General features: G+C 34.2%; 1 protein-coding gene across 1 annotated transcript in view; it reads left to right on the forward strand.

Annotated features, from left to right (window-relative positions):
* IQCM (IQ motif containing M) overlaps positions 1-19,617 on the forward strand; it is a 308,548-nt gene that overhangs the window by 91,428 nt on the left and 197,503 nt on the right. Inside the window, exons 7-9 of the mRNA XM_043463691.1 lie at positions 5,020-5,068; positions 13,759-13,764; positions 19,441-19,556. Of these exons, the coding sequence (XP_043319626.1) occupies positions 5,020-5,068; positions 13,759-13,764; positions 19,441-19,556 (171 nt within the window). The remainder of the gene's footprint in view (positions 1-5,019; positions 5,069-13,758; positions 13,765-19,440; positions 19,557-19,617) is intronic.

The raw sequence follows: 19,617 nt of genomic DNA on the forward strand, positions 1-19,617 counted from the left end.
TATCTTTTTTATATCTAAAATAGTCTTCTCTGGCATAAGCTTTAAAAATTGGAATTAATAATTTATGACCAAAATAAATTACATGTTTGTCATTGTGTATTTTGCAAGCTTATCTGACTTAAGGAATACTAATGCAGGGAATAAGGAAAACATGGGAATAAAGAAAACTGAATGTTAGAAACGTTTTTTTCTGGGTTTCTAATTTTTGGCTTAAATTTCTCTGGGGCAAAATTTGGTTTGGAAATGTATTGAAAAAATATTTAAATGACTGATGCATTCTCTCTTATTGTATTTAAAAAAGGATTTAATTCATTACTTTACAAGAAAGAAAAACACACTTTTAGAAGTCTTGTTTTTCATGATCTTAATTGCCACAATTTCATCTAATTGTATGTGAATAAAAATGTTTTTCTGCAATTAATCTGTAGAACATGAATTTTTGAAATAGTATTGGCAATTTTTTTTTTCATTTTTTAGTGTTTCTGAAATAATACATTATTAAGAATAGATATTTTGTGTGCTTCTAATATCATGGGTCTTTTAAAAATAATTTTTACTAGAATTAGTAAATTATTGTAGAGGAAAATAATAAGCAAAATGGCTAAGTAAAATCATAGTTGTTTTATATTATTCTTTATAGTTGTAATTCTTTTTTCTTTTTGTATTGTTTTGCCGGTTAGGTTCTTAATAATCAATGAAAATGAGAGCAAATATTTTCTGAAGGAGACATGAAAGATGATATCGATCTGTTAAAAAAACTTTTCCTATATTCTTAGCTCTATTAAAAACTGCTTTTGTATTCCAAGATTGGCCTTAAAATTTAAAAAAAAAAGTTGGATAGAAAGGATAATTTATTTAGGAAACATGAGGATCTTAACTAGGAGAAAAGCTTTAAATGGAGATGTATGGAGTTGGAAAATGTGGTTAGAATTTAAGAAATCAAAGAGGAAAATAGTTAAATAGGCCTTTCAAGTATGATAAAGAAGAAGAGTAAAAGAAGAAAAAAATGTAGTTTTGTCTTACTTATATTGAGCAAGGGAAATCCCTGCTTATCTATTTCTCTTGGTGGATATAAAAATCAGATGAGATTGTTTATGTAGAAGTTAGCTATAAATTATGAAGTACTGTACTTTGATTACTAGTTTTAGAATGGAATATTAATACTTGAATCAATAAATAATATTATAAAATATCTAAAGTTAAAAAAGTCTTATACTAATAAGTTTAAAATGTCCCCAGGAATTCTGATTCTCCTCAACAGAAAACCACCTCAGTGCAACATTTAGAAAATTGTTTTTAAATTTAATTCATTTGTCAGTGAGAAAAACAGCTTAGTCCAAGGAAAACTACTTGGCTGTTTAGATTTGGAATGCTCTTAATTTGTTTTGTGAATTATTTATTCTCAAGATGAACTTAAAATTAGAAAATATCTTTAAGATACATGGGGACTTGGTGGCTCAAATGGTAAAGAATCTGCCTGCAATGCAGGCCACCTGGGTTCCATCCCTGGGTTAGGAAGATTCCCCTGAAGAGAAGGGAATGGCAACCCACTCCAGTATGCTTGCCAGGAGAAGAATTCCATGGACAGAGGAACCTGTGGGCTAGTTGCATTGATATCTCGATGCAGAATTGATGGATCACAAAGTAGCTGTATGTTTAGCTAAGAAACAAGATAATTTTCTAAAGTCATGGTACCATTTTGTGTTTCCATTGGCCTTCCAGTTGCTCTACTTTCTCCAACATTTGTTTTTGTCCGTCTCTTTCATTTTAGTCATTTCAGTAGGAATAGCTCATTGGGGCTTCAATTTGCATTCCTCTGCCTGATGACTAATGATGCTGAGCACTTTGTCATATGCATGTTTTACATGTGTAGATCTCCTTTTGTGAAGCAGCTTGTCTTTTAAATATAGAGTGATTTGTCTTTTTATGGTTGAACTGCAAGAATCTGTATATATTCTGGGATTTATGTCCTTTGTCATGAGTTATGAATATTTACTCACAGTATATAGTTTTCCTTTTTTTCCCTTCATTTTCTTATGAGCAGAAGATTTTATTTTTGATGAAGTCCAGTTTTTTTCATTGTTTTTTTTTTTTCCCTTTGTGACTTGTGCTTTGTCTCTTTAGAAATCTTTGTTGATTTCAAGATTGTGAAGATCTATATATTTTTTTCTAGCAGCTTTGTTGTTTTAGATTTTATGTTTTACCCTATGATCCATTTCAAATTAAATTTTGTGTGTAGTTTACGGTAGTATAATTTATTGAAGAGATTTCTTTCTCCATTGAATTGCTTTGGTACTTTTGTCAAAAGCTGATTTTATTTGTGTACATCTATTTTGGGACTCTGTTCTCTTTCATTCCCTCATTACCTTAGTCATAGCTTTATTGTAAATCTTAAGTGGTGTATACCCTCCCATTTTTTCTCTTCAAGATTGTTTCTACTATTCTTATTACTTTTCTTTTCCAAAGTAAATTTTAAGTTATATTTTCAATTTACAGAAGAAAAGATGGCTGTGACTATAATTGACATTGCTTTCAATCTAGAAATCAATTGTGGGATTTAGAACAACAATCTTAACATTATGTCTTGAATCCCTGAAAACAGTGTATTACTTCATTTATTTAAATCTTCTTTCATATCTCATCAGGATTTTCTTTTTATAAAATATACATTTTATATTTACCTGCTATTTGTTAAATTTATCCTTATCACTTTGATTTTTGAAGCTCTTGCAAATGATACTGATTTTTAACTGCTTTTCCTAGTTGTTTATGATACTCTATAGAATACAGTTGATATTTTGATTGACTTTGTACTTTGTGAGAGTACTAAAATTCATTACTAGTTCTACTAGTTTTATTTCTAGTTCCTTAGAATTTACTACATATGCAGTCATGGCATTCTGAATAAAGGTATTTTTACTTTTTTTGTTTAATTGCCTTTTTTAAAATCTCTGTCTTATGTTTTATTGCACTGGTTAGGAATCCTAGCATGATGCTGATTATAGATATCGTGTCTTATTTCAAATCTTAAGCAGAAGGCACTCTATCTCACCATCATGTATAATATTAGCTACAGTTTTTGTAGGTTATTATTGTCTGGATTTGGAAGTTTCCTTTTTGGTAGTTGGCTGTAGAACAATTTTTTATTCCTAATTGTTGAATTTTGTAAAATGTTTCTTATGCATGTCCTTAAATATTATTTGATTTCTCTTAGTGTATTACTATAACAAATTTCACTGATTAATTTTCACATATAAAACCAACTTTATATTCTTGAGCAACTCCTAATTCACCATGACATATGCTTTTCATATATTGATGAATTTGATTTGCTAATATTTTATTAAAATTTTTACATCTATGTTTAATGATGCTGGGCTATAATTCTTCTTTCTTCTAATACCTTTGTCTGACTTTGCTATCAGTGTTACAATGACTTCATAAGTTTCCTGCTCCTTCCCCAGCAGCAGCCAGGCACCACCTTGTACTCATGCAGTGTCTGGTTTAGAAACAGGCTTCTTTGGGTTCTTCTGGTCCTACATGCCTGTATCACAGAAGAGCTCTCTCACTCAGATCCCCTGCCCTATTCCAATCTATCTCAGCAGTAGTCAGTGGAAGCCTTTAGAAAAGGCTAGGGGAGTGGATGCAGATGCCCCAGGTGTCTGGGCTTCCGAGATAACTATACTGTCAAGTGAGTCCACATTTGGCCTTTAAAAGATTCATTAAAATTCTATTTGTTTTCATCTTGCCTGCTTCTATGCTTGTCATCTCTTCATGTTCTGCCCAAGGTGATTTGTATTGACTCTCACTGCTAGAGTTTGGCAACCTCATATTGCAGTTCATCAGGTTGCCTTGTGACCTCAGCTCTCAGATCAGCTCAAAAAATTATTGTTTTATCAACTGTCTCAGTTGTTCTCATTGTTAGAGTTGGAAAGACTTTGTCTGACTTTCTATATGTAAAGTAAAAGATGAACTCTGCATATCTTTTAAGATTTTGAAATGATATTCCTTAATATTGAATCTAAAACTCACATAATGGGTATAATTTTCTCTGTCTCATCCTTTGGCCATGGGCCCAACTTCTTCTTAGACACTGTTTCATTCCTTACTAGAATGAATAGTATTGTGTCAAAATGCTTGATTAATTAGAGATATCTTAAATTAAAAAATATATGGATAGTTCTCCAGTTGAAAGAATGATCATGAGTAAAAAACCAGACCTAAAATCTCAGCAGATCAATGTTATGAGCTTCAGTTTTTTATTTTCTAAACTGGAATGATTATCCCTGTTTCTTCTATCTCTCATTGGATATAAGGCTAAAATGAGATGGTATGTATAGAAATTATTTTTAACATAGTAAGTAGATGTGAATTACTAATATATAATTTTCAGAAAGAATCATACATAAATAAAGCTTGAATCTTTGAAGTGAATTTTTATGCTAATGGTTTAAAACCTTTAGTTAATGCTATATGGCCTTATGATGGTAATCAGAAGACAGCATATTTTATATACAGGAATAATTGACAAATATTTATTGAGCATCTACTATTTGTGCTCTCCTCATTGCTGGAGAGGCCCTGGTGAACATGACAAAAAGCTACTGACTTTATATTCTGGTGGAAAAGATAGACCATAAACAAATTTTTGATGCTGTTTAGAGATTCAGATAGAGATTCTCAGAAACTCTCTATCTAAGAGAGTTTCTGACAAAGGATTTTAAAATATTTTTAGGAAAGTCACCATATGAGGACTTGAGGATTTTGTTACTTAGCCGAGTTCCTTATACCTATTGTTCAGTTTTATTCCTTCTTTTTTAAGCCAGATTTTGCCAGATAGAAAAGTATCATTCTTTATGTGTTGCTCTATTGTCTGCTCTCTTTTTCTGATGATTAGCTATTTAATTAAAACTTTTCTTGGCATTGAGAAAGTTTATATATTTTTGAATAAATAAATGAAAGGCCATTTTATTATGGAAAATCTCCATATATACAAAAATAAAGAGAGTAGGAAAATAGATCCATATGTACTCATCACCTGGCTTTAGTAATTATGAACTCATGGTCAGTACTGTCTGATCCATGCACCAACTCAATTTCCTTCTCAGCTTGGATTACTTGAAGCAAATTCCTTGCCATTTACCCACAAATATTTTTCAGTTTTATTGTAAAATCTAAGGTGTCTTCTTAAAGCATACCAAAATATCATGGTCTCATCTAAAAATTATATTATTACTAGTAGTTGTTCAAATTCCACATTTTTGTAAAACTACATTCAAGTAGAGATATAGTTATTATATTACTTTTGCTTCCATTTTTTTATAAGGATAAAGACATTTGGTATAAGTATCCATCATAGAAGTAAAGATGTCATCCGAATTTAAAGGCAATTAAATTGAGTAATTTTTTAAAATTTTTTAAAAATTGACTATACACAATACTGTGCTAGGTATATAATGAATACAGAAAGCTTTTATACATCAGCCATGTCTTATAAAAAGTTTATAATATTGTGGCTGAGTTAAAACATAAAAGGTAACCCACAACACAAGTTATGTCCTGTCTCAGTGATGGAGATGGATGGTTTTCAGCCTCCATGACTGTTCACATTGGTATATCATATGGGTGCGGTGATTGCAAGGCATATTTTTCTTAATACTGAGAAGATTAAACTTTGAAAATTAACTTTTTAATAATTAGAATGGATTCAGGGTTATTTTTGTGATCATGCCAGCTACATTCCTTTGAAATCCAATATGTTCTTGTGAGTAATGAGAAAAAGGATGGAATTACAAGTTGGCCTGGAAAGCTGGATGTGCTTTGGGAAGATCAAAACTGATCAGGGATCATAGCTAGTGTTCTTGAGAGAAACAGAATCAGTAGGATCTCTCTCTATAGATATACAAACAGATATAGATATCTATTGATCAATATATTTACATAGACATCTAGATAAATGGAGGATAGATAGGTAGATAGATAGGTTTCTCTTTCTCCATAAGTGATTTTTAAAAGTAAATGTTTCTCTCACTCCTCCACCTCATATATGGTGAGATTTATTTTAAGGAATTAGTTCATGCAATTGCAGAGACTAGCAAGCCTAAAATCTGTAGTGTGGGCTCCAGACTGGAGACCCATGGAAGACTTGATGTTGTGTCTCAGGTATGAAGGCAGTTTGCTGGCAGAATTTTCCTCAGGGGAGATTAACTTTTTCTTAAGGCCTTCAACTGTGATTGGATGACGTTCACCCACCTTTTGGAAAGCAATGTGCTTTACACAAAGCAAATTTAAATGTCAATAATTTACAGATATCTTCACTGAGGCGTCTAGATATGTTTGACTAAATATGTGGGCACTGTGTCCTAGACAAGTTGATACATTAAAATTAACCATCACAAGTGGGCACCGTGGCATAAACAAATGAGTGGAGATGAAATTCAATACTCTATTAGATTAAGGCAAGTAGAGCACTTTAACTAGAGGAAAAATTCATATATGGGCATAGTAGTTAGTAAAGTCACTAAGAAATGCCCATAATTTTGTTAATTATTCTTAAAGTTGCTGCTAAAATGATACATAATATGTTTCTCGAAAGAACCAAATTTTGTTGAATTTGATCTTTGGATGTGTAGGAGTAAGAAGACAGAGCATCTGTGAAATATTTTATTAGTACAGTCAATTTTAATTTATTAGTAATAATGGAAACAGGGTCCACATGGCTACTGAACTTCATAGATAACATTTATTACTTCATAGATAACATTTAATATATTAATATTCAGAATTTTTATCAGAACTTAAACTTTAGTAGTCATAACAAGTAGAAACCTTGATTTGTGTTTTATCTTTGCTTGCTTTCTGGTGATGGTTGAAAGGACTGAAAAAGACAGGTTGAAACTGACTAATCCTTAAAACTAGATTGTAAATGTTGATCATAACAATGGAAGGTCCTCATTGTTAGCTTGTTTCACAAAATCCTGTTTGTTATATTTATGTATGATATTCACTGTAGCTTTATAGACTTGGGCTTTGCAAATCACTTTGTACTTACACAAAATTTTAATATAGTTTTCTACAGTTCTCTGCCTGCAGTTGGGATTTAAATTTTCACTAATCATAAATAGTCTATACCTTGTAGTGACAATCTCACTCATTACTAACTATGATTAGGAGATTATAAAAGAATAGAGTGAAACATTTGGAATAAAGATATAAGCATAAGCAGGGCTAAGATTTTGTTCCATGATTATCCTTTTGTTTTTGTCACCAGAGTCTTTTTTTCTTACATTGAATGTGTTGCTTTAATGAGCTTTCAATAAAGATAATGATGTATTAATGAACTTCAATGTTCTGACAAGCTGATCATCAAACACAGATGCAAATATAAAAAAATTAACAGTCTTTCCTAGGGGATTTGATTCTTAGTTTTATTTCCTAATTCTGTTCCAGAATTTTTAATTCTCATTCCAGAATTTGCACAATAATTCTAATTCATGCATAACTTGTGAGTATGAGGAAAACGCAATTAGGATAACTTTCCCCAAAAGGTGGTGAGTGAGGTATGAACCTCACATTCAGCCTATTCAGAACAAAAGAAAAGAAGAAAATACAGACAGAAATATGATCAAACCACTTTCAGCACTTTGGCATATTTCTGTCCAGTCCTTTGGCTTACAAGATTTTTTTTTTGTTCATAATTAAAGGTATAAGGTATATGATATTTTAATTTTTTGTGTAATGTAAAAAATTCATAGGCAAATTTTTTATCAAAACATAATACAATGTATGTATATATTATTATTTTCTTGACCAATCTCCCATTACTGGAATTTTATCTTATTTCTAATTTGATTATTGTGTTGTGGATCTTGAGACCACCCCAGGGCTACTCAATGATTTGCTAGGAGGACTCATAGGACTCAGTGTATAGTCCTATCAACAGCTCAGGTTTACTGTAGTGAAAGGATACAAAGCAGAATCAGCAAAGGGAAAAGGCGCATGGGGTGAAGTCCAGAGGAAACCAGGAGCAAGCTCACAGGAGTCCTCTTCCAGTGAAGTCACAGGGAGGTACTTGATTCCTCCAAAATGAGTCATTACGCATGTGAAGGGTTATGTATTGGGGAAACTCATTACAGACTCAGCACCCAAGATTTTTACTGGGACATGCTCACATTGGCACCGTCTGCTTAGCATGTAGCAATATTCCAGACTTTCAGAAGGAAAGCTGATATTCTGCCTAAATCATATTGTCTGTACAATGTAGGCATAGTGAGATGCCCTTATCTTTCAGGGAAAATTTTACATCAGTGGCTAGGGAACTGTTTACCCTCTGAGTACTTAGATACCAGTTGAGGCTCAACCTTGCAAGCATCCTTTTCTAAGAATAATAGTGTTATGCTAACTCAGAAACTAACTTGATTTCTGCACAGTTATAAATAATGCTGTAACAAGCATCTTTGTTAATAAATCTTTTGGCACATTCCAGATTATTTCCCTATGAAAGATTCCTAGAAATTAATATCATGTAAAAAATATCAGCTTTAAAAGATTCTTCTTACTGATAATTACTTTCCCAGAAGTCTCTTCAAATTTTCATTTTCACCAAACAGGTATGAGTGTGGACACCAAAATAGGTAAGATCCACATGGCCCAAACAGCAGTACACAATAAACTTGGAAGAATTCATTTAAAAAAAGTTAGAGTTGTACTAGATGAATAGAAGACTAGTCATTGCTTCCGCTTGCAGGAGGCAGACACTAAGAGCACTCCCATTAAATTATCACCCAATGTGCAGTTTTCTCCTAGACCTTTGGCATTTTTTTGTCTAAAGACCTATGACATCATTGTCATCTGCAAACCACACTGTATCCAGTTAACTTTAACAGTCATTTGTTATAAACAATTAGCACATGTTCTGTACCAGGCATTTCAGTTGTGTGGGGGATAAAAGAGTGCCACGGGGCACAGTCCCTGCCCTTCTGCTGTTGCAGGCTGCTCCCAACATGAGCTTACATTTGTCAGATTGCTTCTTGGAAAAGATTACAGGTGAACTGCAATCAAGAGGCATTTTCAGGGACTTCTCTGGGGGCCAGTGGTTCGGATTGTCCTTCCAATGCAGGGGGTGCCAGTTCCATCCCTGGTTGGGGGGCAAAGATCCCACATGCCTCATAGCCAAAAAACAAAAACACAAAAAATTCAGAAGCGATAGTGTAACAAATTCAATAAAGACTTTAAGAGCAGTCCAAATTAAAAAATAAAACAAAACCTTTAAAAACAAGTGGCATTTTCAAATCGCATATTCGGATAGCTGCCCCTGCTTTGCAGGAATGAATTTGTGACAGACCTGGTCCCCTGACACCTGCTTCAGTTAATCACGAGTCTTTAGGTTCTAAGCCTGAGACCAACATTTTCCAAAGCTGTAGGACATAGCAGATTCTCTTTTACTTCCTGGGAGGGGAGTAAGTGTTTTGACGGGGGAATAAGAGTTTTGATTCTCAAGATGTTGTGATGCCCCTGCTCTCAAAATATTTGTTGATCATTGAGGGCAAATTTAAAGGAAACACTTATTTTTGTATGCATGTTTTGTTAAAAGAAGTTAAAACTAATTATATTTTCTTCTTTATAAATACAACATGTCCTTGTTAGAAAAAAAAAGGATTAAAATTTAGTCTCAGTGTGTTGCCTCCTAAAAGGTAAATCATTCTTAAAGTTCTGTGATACTTTGCTTTTGTTCATAGTTTTTAACATTATTTCACTTATTTTTACCTAAATTTTTATGGCTTCATTTAAAATATGTTTTCCCAAAACTTACTATTAGTTGTAATAAATTTCAGAAAATTTAGAAAATACAGACCATTAGAAAAAAAAAAAAGACAGTCCTCTAGTATTCCACCACCCAGAGATACTCACTGCTAAATTCTGGTATATTTTCTCGAATCTGTTTTCCAGGTATATTTTTATCCTTAGTTAAACAGCAAAGCTCCATAACACTCAGAGAGTGTTTCTGTGATGTAAAGAGGATCTTTGTGAGGGGTGATGCCCTGACTCAGGCAATTCAGTTTGAACTTTTAAAAGGAGAAAAGTCATCTTTAAGTTTTGTGAACCTGAAAATAGTCATTATATTTTTGTTATTCTTATCTGGTTTACTGGGTCTCTGGGTACATGTTCCAAACGTTTAGCCATTGTAAGTGCCTGACAGAACAACACTGGTTATTGCTTATAGAGCCAGATTCCATTTAAAAGAACATTTCATTGGAACTAGGAGTGAGTTCAAGTGTATACCCTAGGAAACTAATCATTTGGTTCCTGGGAAAGTAGAATAGCAAAAGAAACTATGAGGTAAGGCCTGGCAGGACCAATCTTTACATCAGAGTCACAGCATCCACATACCACAAATGATCCTTCTAGAATTGAATACTGATTACAAGAAAAACTTGTGGAACTCTTATACCATGATTTCTAAATTCTTTCATCCTTGATTTTGATTCATGTCTTAGTCTTCAGATAAGTGTTTGTTTATTTACATAAACAAAAACATGTTTTTCTGAGCAACTTTTCAGGGCATTGGTATATTTGAGAATGATTTTTTTTGCTGAGCTTTATACATTGAAAACAATTTTGTCACAAAATTTCTGTTACACACCTTTTCTTTTCTCTGGAAATTCTGTTGATGGTATTCTATAATGTATGGGTTCATTTGCTGTTTCACAGAAGAATTCTGGAAAGAGCCTGACTTTTGCAACTTTGAGATTTTTCTTCTTCCTAAATATATATCAATTTTTCTTTAATCTTATAATTTAAATGTTTTTATTCCTTTACTTTTGCAAACTGTACTTGCATACAAATCCCTTTTAACTTTTCCTAAAACACAATGAGCCCCAATACTCAGAGGATGCAAGTTTTGTTTTCAGCTCAGAAAATTATAATTCAATATAATTTTTTTATTTTTTATTTTTTTCATTCCTGATTGTTCTGTTTTCATCTTTGGTAAAGTATATGATTTCTTTCATGTATATTTATCTTTTGTCCTCTTTAATCTGTAATCTTCTCTCTCATAATTTTTGTCTTTGGATACTTTTCTTCTGCATTGTAGGAGTGCTTGCCAAATCCAGTCATTTGATATTCTGCACTATCTTTTACATCCCCACTAACTCTGAAGTACACTATAATTCTGCCAAAATTTACAGAATTTACAAAATTACATTTTTGGTTTCCTTGTATGTCTTGTCTTTTAAAAAACACTTATTTCCATTTTCATTTACCTTACAAATATTATTTTTAAGTCTTTATCCTAGTTGCTTTTGACTTCTATTTTTAATTGGAGTTTAGTTGATTTATAGTAGTATATTAATTGCAAGTGTACAACATAGTGATTCAGTATTTTATAGATTTTACTACATTTAAAGTTGTTGTAAAATATTGGCTATATTCTTTGCTGTACAGTGCATACTTGTAGCCTGTTTATTTTATACATAGTAGTTTGTGCTTCTTATTCCTCTACCCCTACCCTGCCTCTCCTTACTTCCCTCTCCCAACTGGTAACCACTAGTTTAATCTCGGTATCTGTGAGCCTGTTTCTGTTTTTCTATATTCATTTATTTGTTTTATTTTTCAGGTATTACATGTAAGTGATAAAATAGCAATTTGTCTTTCTCTGTCTGACTAGTTCCACTAAGCATAACACTATAATACTCTCTATTTCCATCCACGTTGTTGCAAATGGAAGAATTTCATCCTTTTATATGGATGAGTAATATTCAATTGTGTATATATACATATATATATGTATATATACACACCACCTCTTCTTTATCCATTCATATTTGGTGGACACTTGGGTTGCTCCTGGTTATTTCGAGTGTTTATAAGTAACGCTATTGTTAAGTAATGCTGCTATGAATATTGGGATACATGTTTCTTTTCAAATTAGTGTCTTAATTTTCTTCAGATATATTCTCATATGATATACAAAAGTAAACTCAATGGATTAAAGACTTAGATATAAGACAGGAAACCATAAAACTCCTAGAAGAAAATATAGGCAGACCATTCTTTGATATAAATCTTAGCAATATTTTTTTGCACCTGTCTCCTAAGGTAAAGGAAACTAAAGCAAAATAAACAAATGGGGAAAAACAAACAAACACCAAATGGGGCCTAATTAAACTTAAAAGCTTTTGCACAGTAAAAGAAACCATGGACAAATAAAAAAGACAACCTAATGAATGGGAGAAAATGTTTGCAAATGACTGGTAAGGGGTTAATATCCAAAATATATAAACAGCACATACAAATCAACATTCAAAAAACTCCCAAACAACCAGATTAAAAATGGACAGAGAATATGAATAAGCATTTTTCCAAAGAAGATATATAATTGGCCAACAGGCCCATGAAAATATATTCAGCATTGCTAATCATCAGAGATATGCAGATCAAAATCACAGTGAGATATCACCTCACACCTGTTAGAATGACTATCATCAAAAAGTCTACAAATAACAATGTTGGTGAGACTGTTGAGACAAGGGAACCATTGTGCTCTGTTGATAGGAATGTAAATTGGTGCAGCCACTATGGAAACAGTGTAGAAGTTCCTCAAAACACTAGAAATAGAACAATCTCATTACTCAGCAATTCTACTCCTTGGTGTTCATCCAATTGGTGTATAAAACACTAATTCAGAAAGATACATGCACCCCCATAGTTTGGCCTCTATTTTGAAGAGTTGGCTTGCTACAGTATAGTGGGAATGCCAAGACTTCTCTAAAATTTTCTTCTCAGTCTTGTGAAATATTTTACTAGATTTTCAGAATTGTAGACTGCATTAGTTTTCCATGGCTCCTCTAACAGTTTATGAAAACTTGCTAGCTTAAACCAATATAAATTTATTCTCCAGTAGTTCTAGAGGCCAGAAATCCAAAATTAATTGCATTGGACTAAGTCCAGGTATCGAGAGTCTGGACTCAGTCAAGACTTTGAGGACCCTAGGGAAGAATCTACTTTGCCTTTCTGAAGGCTGCTTGCATTTCCTGGCTCATGACCGCTTTCTCAGATCACTCTGGTTTCTTGCCTCTGTCATCATATTTCCTTTTCCCCTTCTAGTCACGTCCACCCCCAACTCCCCTTGTAAGGATACTAGCGTGTAGTCTGTCAGGATAATCCAGGATAATCTTCGCTTCTTAGGATTCTTAATTTAATCTTACCCATAAAACCCTTTAAGTCATATGTGCTAAGGATGAGGATATGACATCTTTGGGGCCTTTGTTCAGTCTACTGCAGGAACTTTCCCCTTGTGGCACAGTCATGCAGGCCTCACACTTGGAATGTCCTGGGTTCACACAACCGCTTAGCAATTGTCTAAACTTGGACAAGTGACTTAATTAATTTTCTTTGCTGTTAAATTGGGATAAACTCACCACTGAGCTTGTAGGTTAATTTTGCAGATAGATCAAGTAATGTATGTTCAGGGCTTCTCAGGTGGCACAATGGTAAAGAACCTGCCTGCCGATGCAGGAGCTGTAGGAGACATGGGTTCAATCCTTGGGGCAGGAAGATCCCCTGGAGGAGAAAATGGCAACCCACTCCAGTATTCTTGCCTGAAAAATTCCTTGGAAAGAGGAGCTTGGCGGGCTACGGTCCCTGGGGTCACAAAGAGTTGGACACAACTGACTGAGCACACACATGTACAATATGTCTTAAGTGTTTAGCAAACTAGGCCCTCATTAATGTTAACTATCATTGCCATGATTAATGTAGGCCCTGGTGTGTTTACTCTACCCTGAATAAGGAGAAACAGATCCATGTAAAGTGAGTGAGATCTATGCATGTGAGTGTGTTCTCTACACATGGAGAACATGGTGGATTTATCTCAGCTCCGCTCCATGTTCACTTGGTTGTGTTGGTCACCTTTTTTAGTTCTATATTTGATGAGCAGGTATCAGTACCCACTTACCCATCTGGAATATACTTTGGTTCTGCCAGTGTGGGGCCTGTCCTATTCCACTCCTTTGTTCTTTATTCTTTTTAGCTGTTCAGCACATGAAAATTACAATCCCCAGTGTACATTGTTATCGAGACCTGCCTGTCTCACCCTCTGCACAGAGTTCTTTCCTTAGAATAGGACTGTATCAAATCCTAGCATTAGGATTACTTTATTCCTAGTTGTTTTCTTGCAGTTGTGGTGTCAAGTGGATTGTGATGGATGGGGTATGGAGAGGAAAGTGGTCCTCAATAGCTGTACCCACATTTTAGAGAAATGGTTGTTTGTTCTGTTCATTTTTTTTTAGGTGGTCTTAAGCCTGTTTCTAATGGCTTTCAGATGGGCTAGGGGTTTGTTATTATGTAAAGATCACTGATTGCTTTCCTCAATTCCCTTCCATTATCCTAATTATGAAAAAAATTTTTCTCAGCTGATACTAGGTGAATGGTTAAATTTAATTTTTGTGACCTTGAAATTTTTGTCTTTTTTATTATAGTATTTTATTTTGGACTATAAAAGGGGCTGCCTCAGTCAAAGGTAACAAACCATATTGAACCAGAAATCATGATTCTTTTTGAATATTTTTTATTTACTATAAACTTGGAAGTATCTGCCAATCTTGTTCAACTACTTGATAATTCAGAAAGATATTATGCAATAGTGATGGTACTGTTCCATTATATTATATCCTAATCACAACAAAGTTCTCACATATTTTTCTAAATTACCTGAAGCTTATCTTGCATCTTGTTATTTCCTCTGTATCTACAAACAGCTATTTCCATTAAATGGCCAAAAACAAGAAAAAACAAATGAAAGCTATGTTGTATTTGCTATCTCTCAGCACACTTAAATAGAACTGTTAAGTAGAACTTAGTATAAAAGGAGTTAGTCGTATTCCTTAGATGTTTTATAACATACAACTTGGGAGCCATGGATATTCAGTAGATTATAAATAAGTTAGTTTGTTGGATCTTTATTTTTACTGAATTCTTTTGGAAGCAGTTCGTTATAAATAAAAGAAGGTAAATAATTTAAGTAATTTTAGAATATATTCATTTTTGACTATAAATTGACAATATAAATTGATTTAAATAGACATTTCAGTCATTGATTCTAAAATTTGAACTAATGCAATAGATGGAATTCAGCTGCCCAAGCAAGCTTCTAGGGTTTGATTATTCAACTGATTAAGATGCTATTTGTCAACTCTAGTTTACCACCCCTTTTAATTATATAGATAATCAAACTAAGAACTGCTAATTCTGCCTCCTAACTATTAATTGATTGTAATTACCTACAGATTAAAACTGCATGTGCAATTAACTCAAAGAATTAATTGATAGAAAGGAGTTGATAAAAGGGAAATGGAACGGGTTTGGCATAAAAAAGGCTCTAAGGGCACAGGACCCCTGAACCCACTAGTGTCTTGGGCTCTGTCACATCCTCATAAAGATACATCGTGCTTGCATCTGGACTTTGGCTCTGTTGGAGGCAGTTGCTTTGATTATTTCTTACGGACATTTGGTTTCTTGGTTGACTGAAACAGTATAATTGAAAAGTTTAAACTCCTATTGTCTTTGGGTTTTGTACCAATATTCAGACAGTTTGGACAAGTCTGCTGCTTAGTTGCTTTAGTTATTTCCAACTCTGTGCAACCCTATGGACTGTAGCCCAGCAGGCTCCTTTGTCCATGGAATTCACCAGGGAAGAATACTGGAGTGGGTTGCCATGACCTCCTCCACAGGATCTCCCCAACCCAGGGATCAAGCTCATGTCTCCTGCATTGCAGGCAGATTCTTTACCACTGAGCCACCAGGGAAGCCCCTGGGGACAAATCTGTCCATTTGCAATGTGAAGGAAATGCTTGTCACTGCAAAGATCATAGAAAAATGATGAATGTTTTAACTAGCTAGAAATTTTTTCTTATTTTCTCCCTATTTCCCATTTTAATTCTTCATTCTCTTGGTTATATCACTGGATGCAATCTTATCAGTTTTCTGTGAGTCATCTAGGTAATTTAGGTTTCTAAAATAATTATGCTTATTAGATTTTAATAGTATCTCTCACCTGTGTAAATAATTGGCTTATTGTTAACTACATGAATTTGAATGAAAATGGGAAATGAAATAAAAAGCCACCCCCAGCTGATATGTATTTGAAATCTATTACCATTATACACATCAAGATAAATATCAAGAGAGAGAAGATGATCTGATGAAAAATACTTGGTCCTGAAAAAAAAAAATAGAATTTTGAAAGTCCCGTTTTAAAGACTCTTCCATTGAATCAGTTGTTTATATCAGATGGGACCTTTCACTCTTAGCAGTTTATTGATGGGCCTTTCAGCCAATGCCAGCTCAGCCCAGGAGCACATACTGAACTTATTCTTGGGCCACAGTGTTGTATTCAATGTTATGGAGAATACAAACCAAGTGAAAGACTCTCAAGTCTAGATAGGGAGATGAGATATGAAGAAATCAACAAAATAACATGAACTAGTGGTATAAACATTTTCAAAGGCCTAAATAACTATTGAGGAAATGTAAAGATATTTGACAGTTTTTTTTTAATGTTCAGATTTAGCTGCTATTTAGCTAATAATGGGCTTCCCTGGTGGCTCAGACAGTAAAGAATCTGCCTGCAATGCAGGAGATCAGGGTTTGGTCCCTGAGTTGGGAAGATCCCTTAAAGAAGGGAATGACTACCCACTCCAGTATTCTTGCCTGGAGAATTCCATGGACAGAGGAGCCTGGAGGGCTATAGTCATTGGGGTTACAAACAGTTTGATATGACTAAGCAACTACCAATTAGCTAATAATTCCTTGTTAACCTGATGGGGGACTTACCTGGTAGCTCAGCCAGTAAAGAATCTGCCTGCAACGTGGGAGACCTGGGTTGTGTCCCTTGGTTGGGAATGTCTCCTGGAGGAGTGCATGGCAACCCACTACAGTATTCTTGTCTGGAGAACCAGGAGTTGGACATGACTGTGTGACTAAGCACACACACACAACTTGATGGGACCATTTTGGCTTCTTTCCAAATATCGCTATTGCATTTAGCCTGCTGCTGCTGCTAAGTCGCTTCAGTCGTGTCCAACTCTGTGCGACCCCATAGACGGCAGCCCACCAGTCTCTGCCGTCCTTGGGATTCTCCAGGCAAGAACACTGGAGTGGGTTGCCATTTTCTTCTCCAGTGCATGAAATTGAAAAGTGAAAGTGAAGTCACTCAGTCATGTCTGACTCTTCGTGACCCCATGGACTGCAGCCCACCAGGCTCCTCCGTCCATGGGATTTTCCAGGCAAGAGTACTGGAGTGGGATGCCATTGCCTTCTCTGATTGCATTTAGCCTACATTTGTTTAATTTCAGAGTATTTCATTCTATCTTGCTGGCTGATGGTACTGATAAAATTAATTTTTTTCACATGTTAATGTACAGCCTACTCTTATGCTGTCTCTCTTTCATACATGCACCTAGAATTCAGAATCTTCACTTCCCTGTGACATTGCCTTTGAAGCTTATTGGCTCTGTGAAGGGTTTGTGAAGACTTAGTCTGACGTATGACTTCGGTCTTCTTCAAACTATCAGCTTATAACTTTCAACTGACTTTGTGGAATAAACTGGAATTTGTTGCCTGTCACCTTCTGTGCCTGGCTTCTTAGGAGGAGTCATTAGCATAGATCAGTGTGTGAATGATCACCTTGAGGATTTTAGTGGAGGCTTTACTGCTTCCTGAAGTGGAAAAGTTATAGCTATATTTTCCAATGTGATACCTGTATACTGAAGAAAATAATGTATGACTTCTCGATTACATGGATCTGTTTTGTGGGTAGACAAGATGAAATATTTGAAATGCTCTGGAATCTCTTGGGAAAATGTCATAGAGCATTGAGTTTCACATTTAGCTGCGCTCCTCAGTAATCAGGAAGATTCTCTCTTCCCTGCGAGATTTAACTTCATGAGGCTAATTCTAGTTTATCAGTGTTTACATAGTGACTTTAATCATATTACTAAGGAGCCAGAATCATAGAGCAATTCCAAGTAAGATATTGTCCTTGCCCCAGAAGTGTTTATACATTTTAAAAGGAGATTGGAAAGAGATGCTTTGTTATCTAAAATAGTGAGAATATTTGCTGTCGAAGTGCATTGAAGCAAGTGGGTGGAATAGAAATAGTGCTAATGAATTAAATAATACTTCAAATTAGTCAACAAGGCTTCATAAGAAATGTGGGGGCTTACACATCTCAATAACTCTTATGCTGTCCTTTTATGTCCCTCTGAATTTATAAAAGTTCCCAAGTAAAGTATGATGTGTATGGCCTTTTCTTTGCTATCCTCTTCTCAGATAATATTTTCAGATTCTCTATGGTCTACTCATTATTGGCATTGCTTCCATTAAAGAAATTCATTTCTTCATATTGTGTTATGAATGAAATATATCATTTATATGTTGCCTCTCCTAGGGACTTTTCCTTTTTGATAGAGGGCAGAGACTGACTGAAATGGAGGAAATACATGCAAAATTAAGATACAGTAGGATGTATGTGTGTGTATACTGATTAGAATATCTCTGAGATAATATCACATTTTATTATTTTATATTGCTATTCTTCCTCCCAATATATAGGACACTTAATTTATGGTCCTGTAAATAAATTGAAGCCATGAAATGAGAGACTGCATTACTTCTGATTTTTCTCTAAATTTATATGGAACTAACCGGTCCATGGAGGAATCTCTTAAATTGAAAGTTTCAGTAAAGAGTATATATATATGAAGAAGTATTAGAAAGAAAATTGGAAATGTAAAACTAGTTTGATTCATTTGGATGGCAGGATTAAATTGTATTTCTGAGAAATAAGTGAACAAATAAATCTTGAATCTCCGCTTCTTTATTAAAAATTGTGTGCAGAAATCCTGCATAATAACTACTATGAGGAGAAATATGCAGGCATATACTGGTTCACCTTTTGCTCTTCCAACCTATTTACCTTAAATACTTTCAATAATTTTATTTACTACACAGTATCAAAAGTTCTGCCTTCAAATAATTCTAAATTCTCTTTTAAATGGCTGATGTAACAGGGAAGGAGGTTTTCTTTTGTTTTTGTTAAGTGCTATTCACAAATATGACTTTGCTTTAAGCCTCTCTTACAAAAGAAGTCAATGTACTTGAAGAGTCAAAAGAATGAACCTATTAGTTTTCTGATGGGCACACTGCATGTAATAAAACCACGAGAGCTTTATGGTATAAGGAAGCCTATTAACTGAAGCCTCTCTCTATGCATTGCTATCACTTCTTCATCTTACCATGATTAGATGACAAGATGTAATTTTAATACAGAATAGTGGGGCTGTAAAGATGATTTACTTTCATTTTTGTAACACTAAGCAGTATGATCACTGTGTATTTTTCCTGAATAAATATTCTTTTAACCTGCATTGATATTTTCAACAGACAGAACATTCTATGATTGGAGAGGATCTGTGTCAAAAAGGTTCTCCCGTTTGACTCCTGATTCCAGTTGGCCTAGTTTCTCTGGATCATCATTAGCATTTCAGGATTATTCTAGTGTAAGTATTTGTAAAACCTGACACAGAGTTGAATTACCATTGTGTTTTCTGGCAAATGATT

This window comes from Cervus canadensis, chromosome 1, assembly GCF_019320065.1.
Source record: "Cervus canadensis isolate Bull #8, Minnesota chromosome 1, ASM1932006v1, whole genome shotgun sequence".
Classification (NCBI taxonomy): domain Eukaryota; kingdom Metazoa; phylum Chordata; class Mammalia; order Artiodactyla; family Cervidae; genus Cervus; species Cervus canadensis.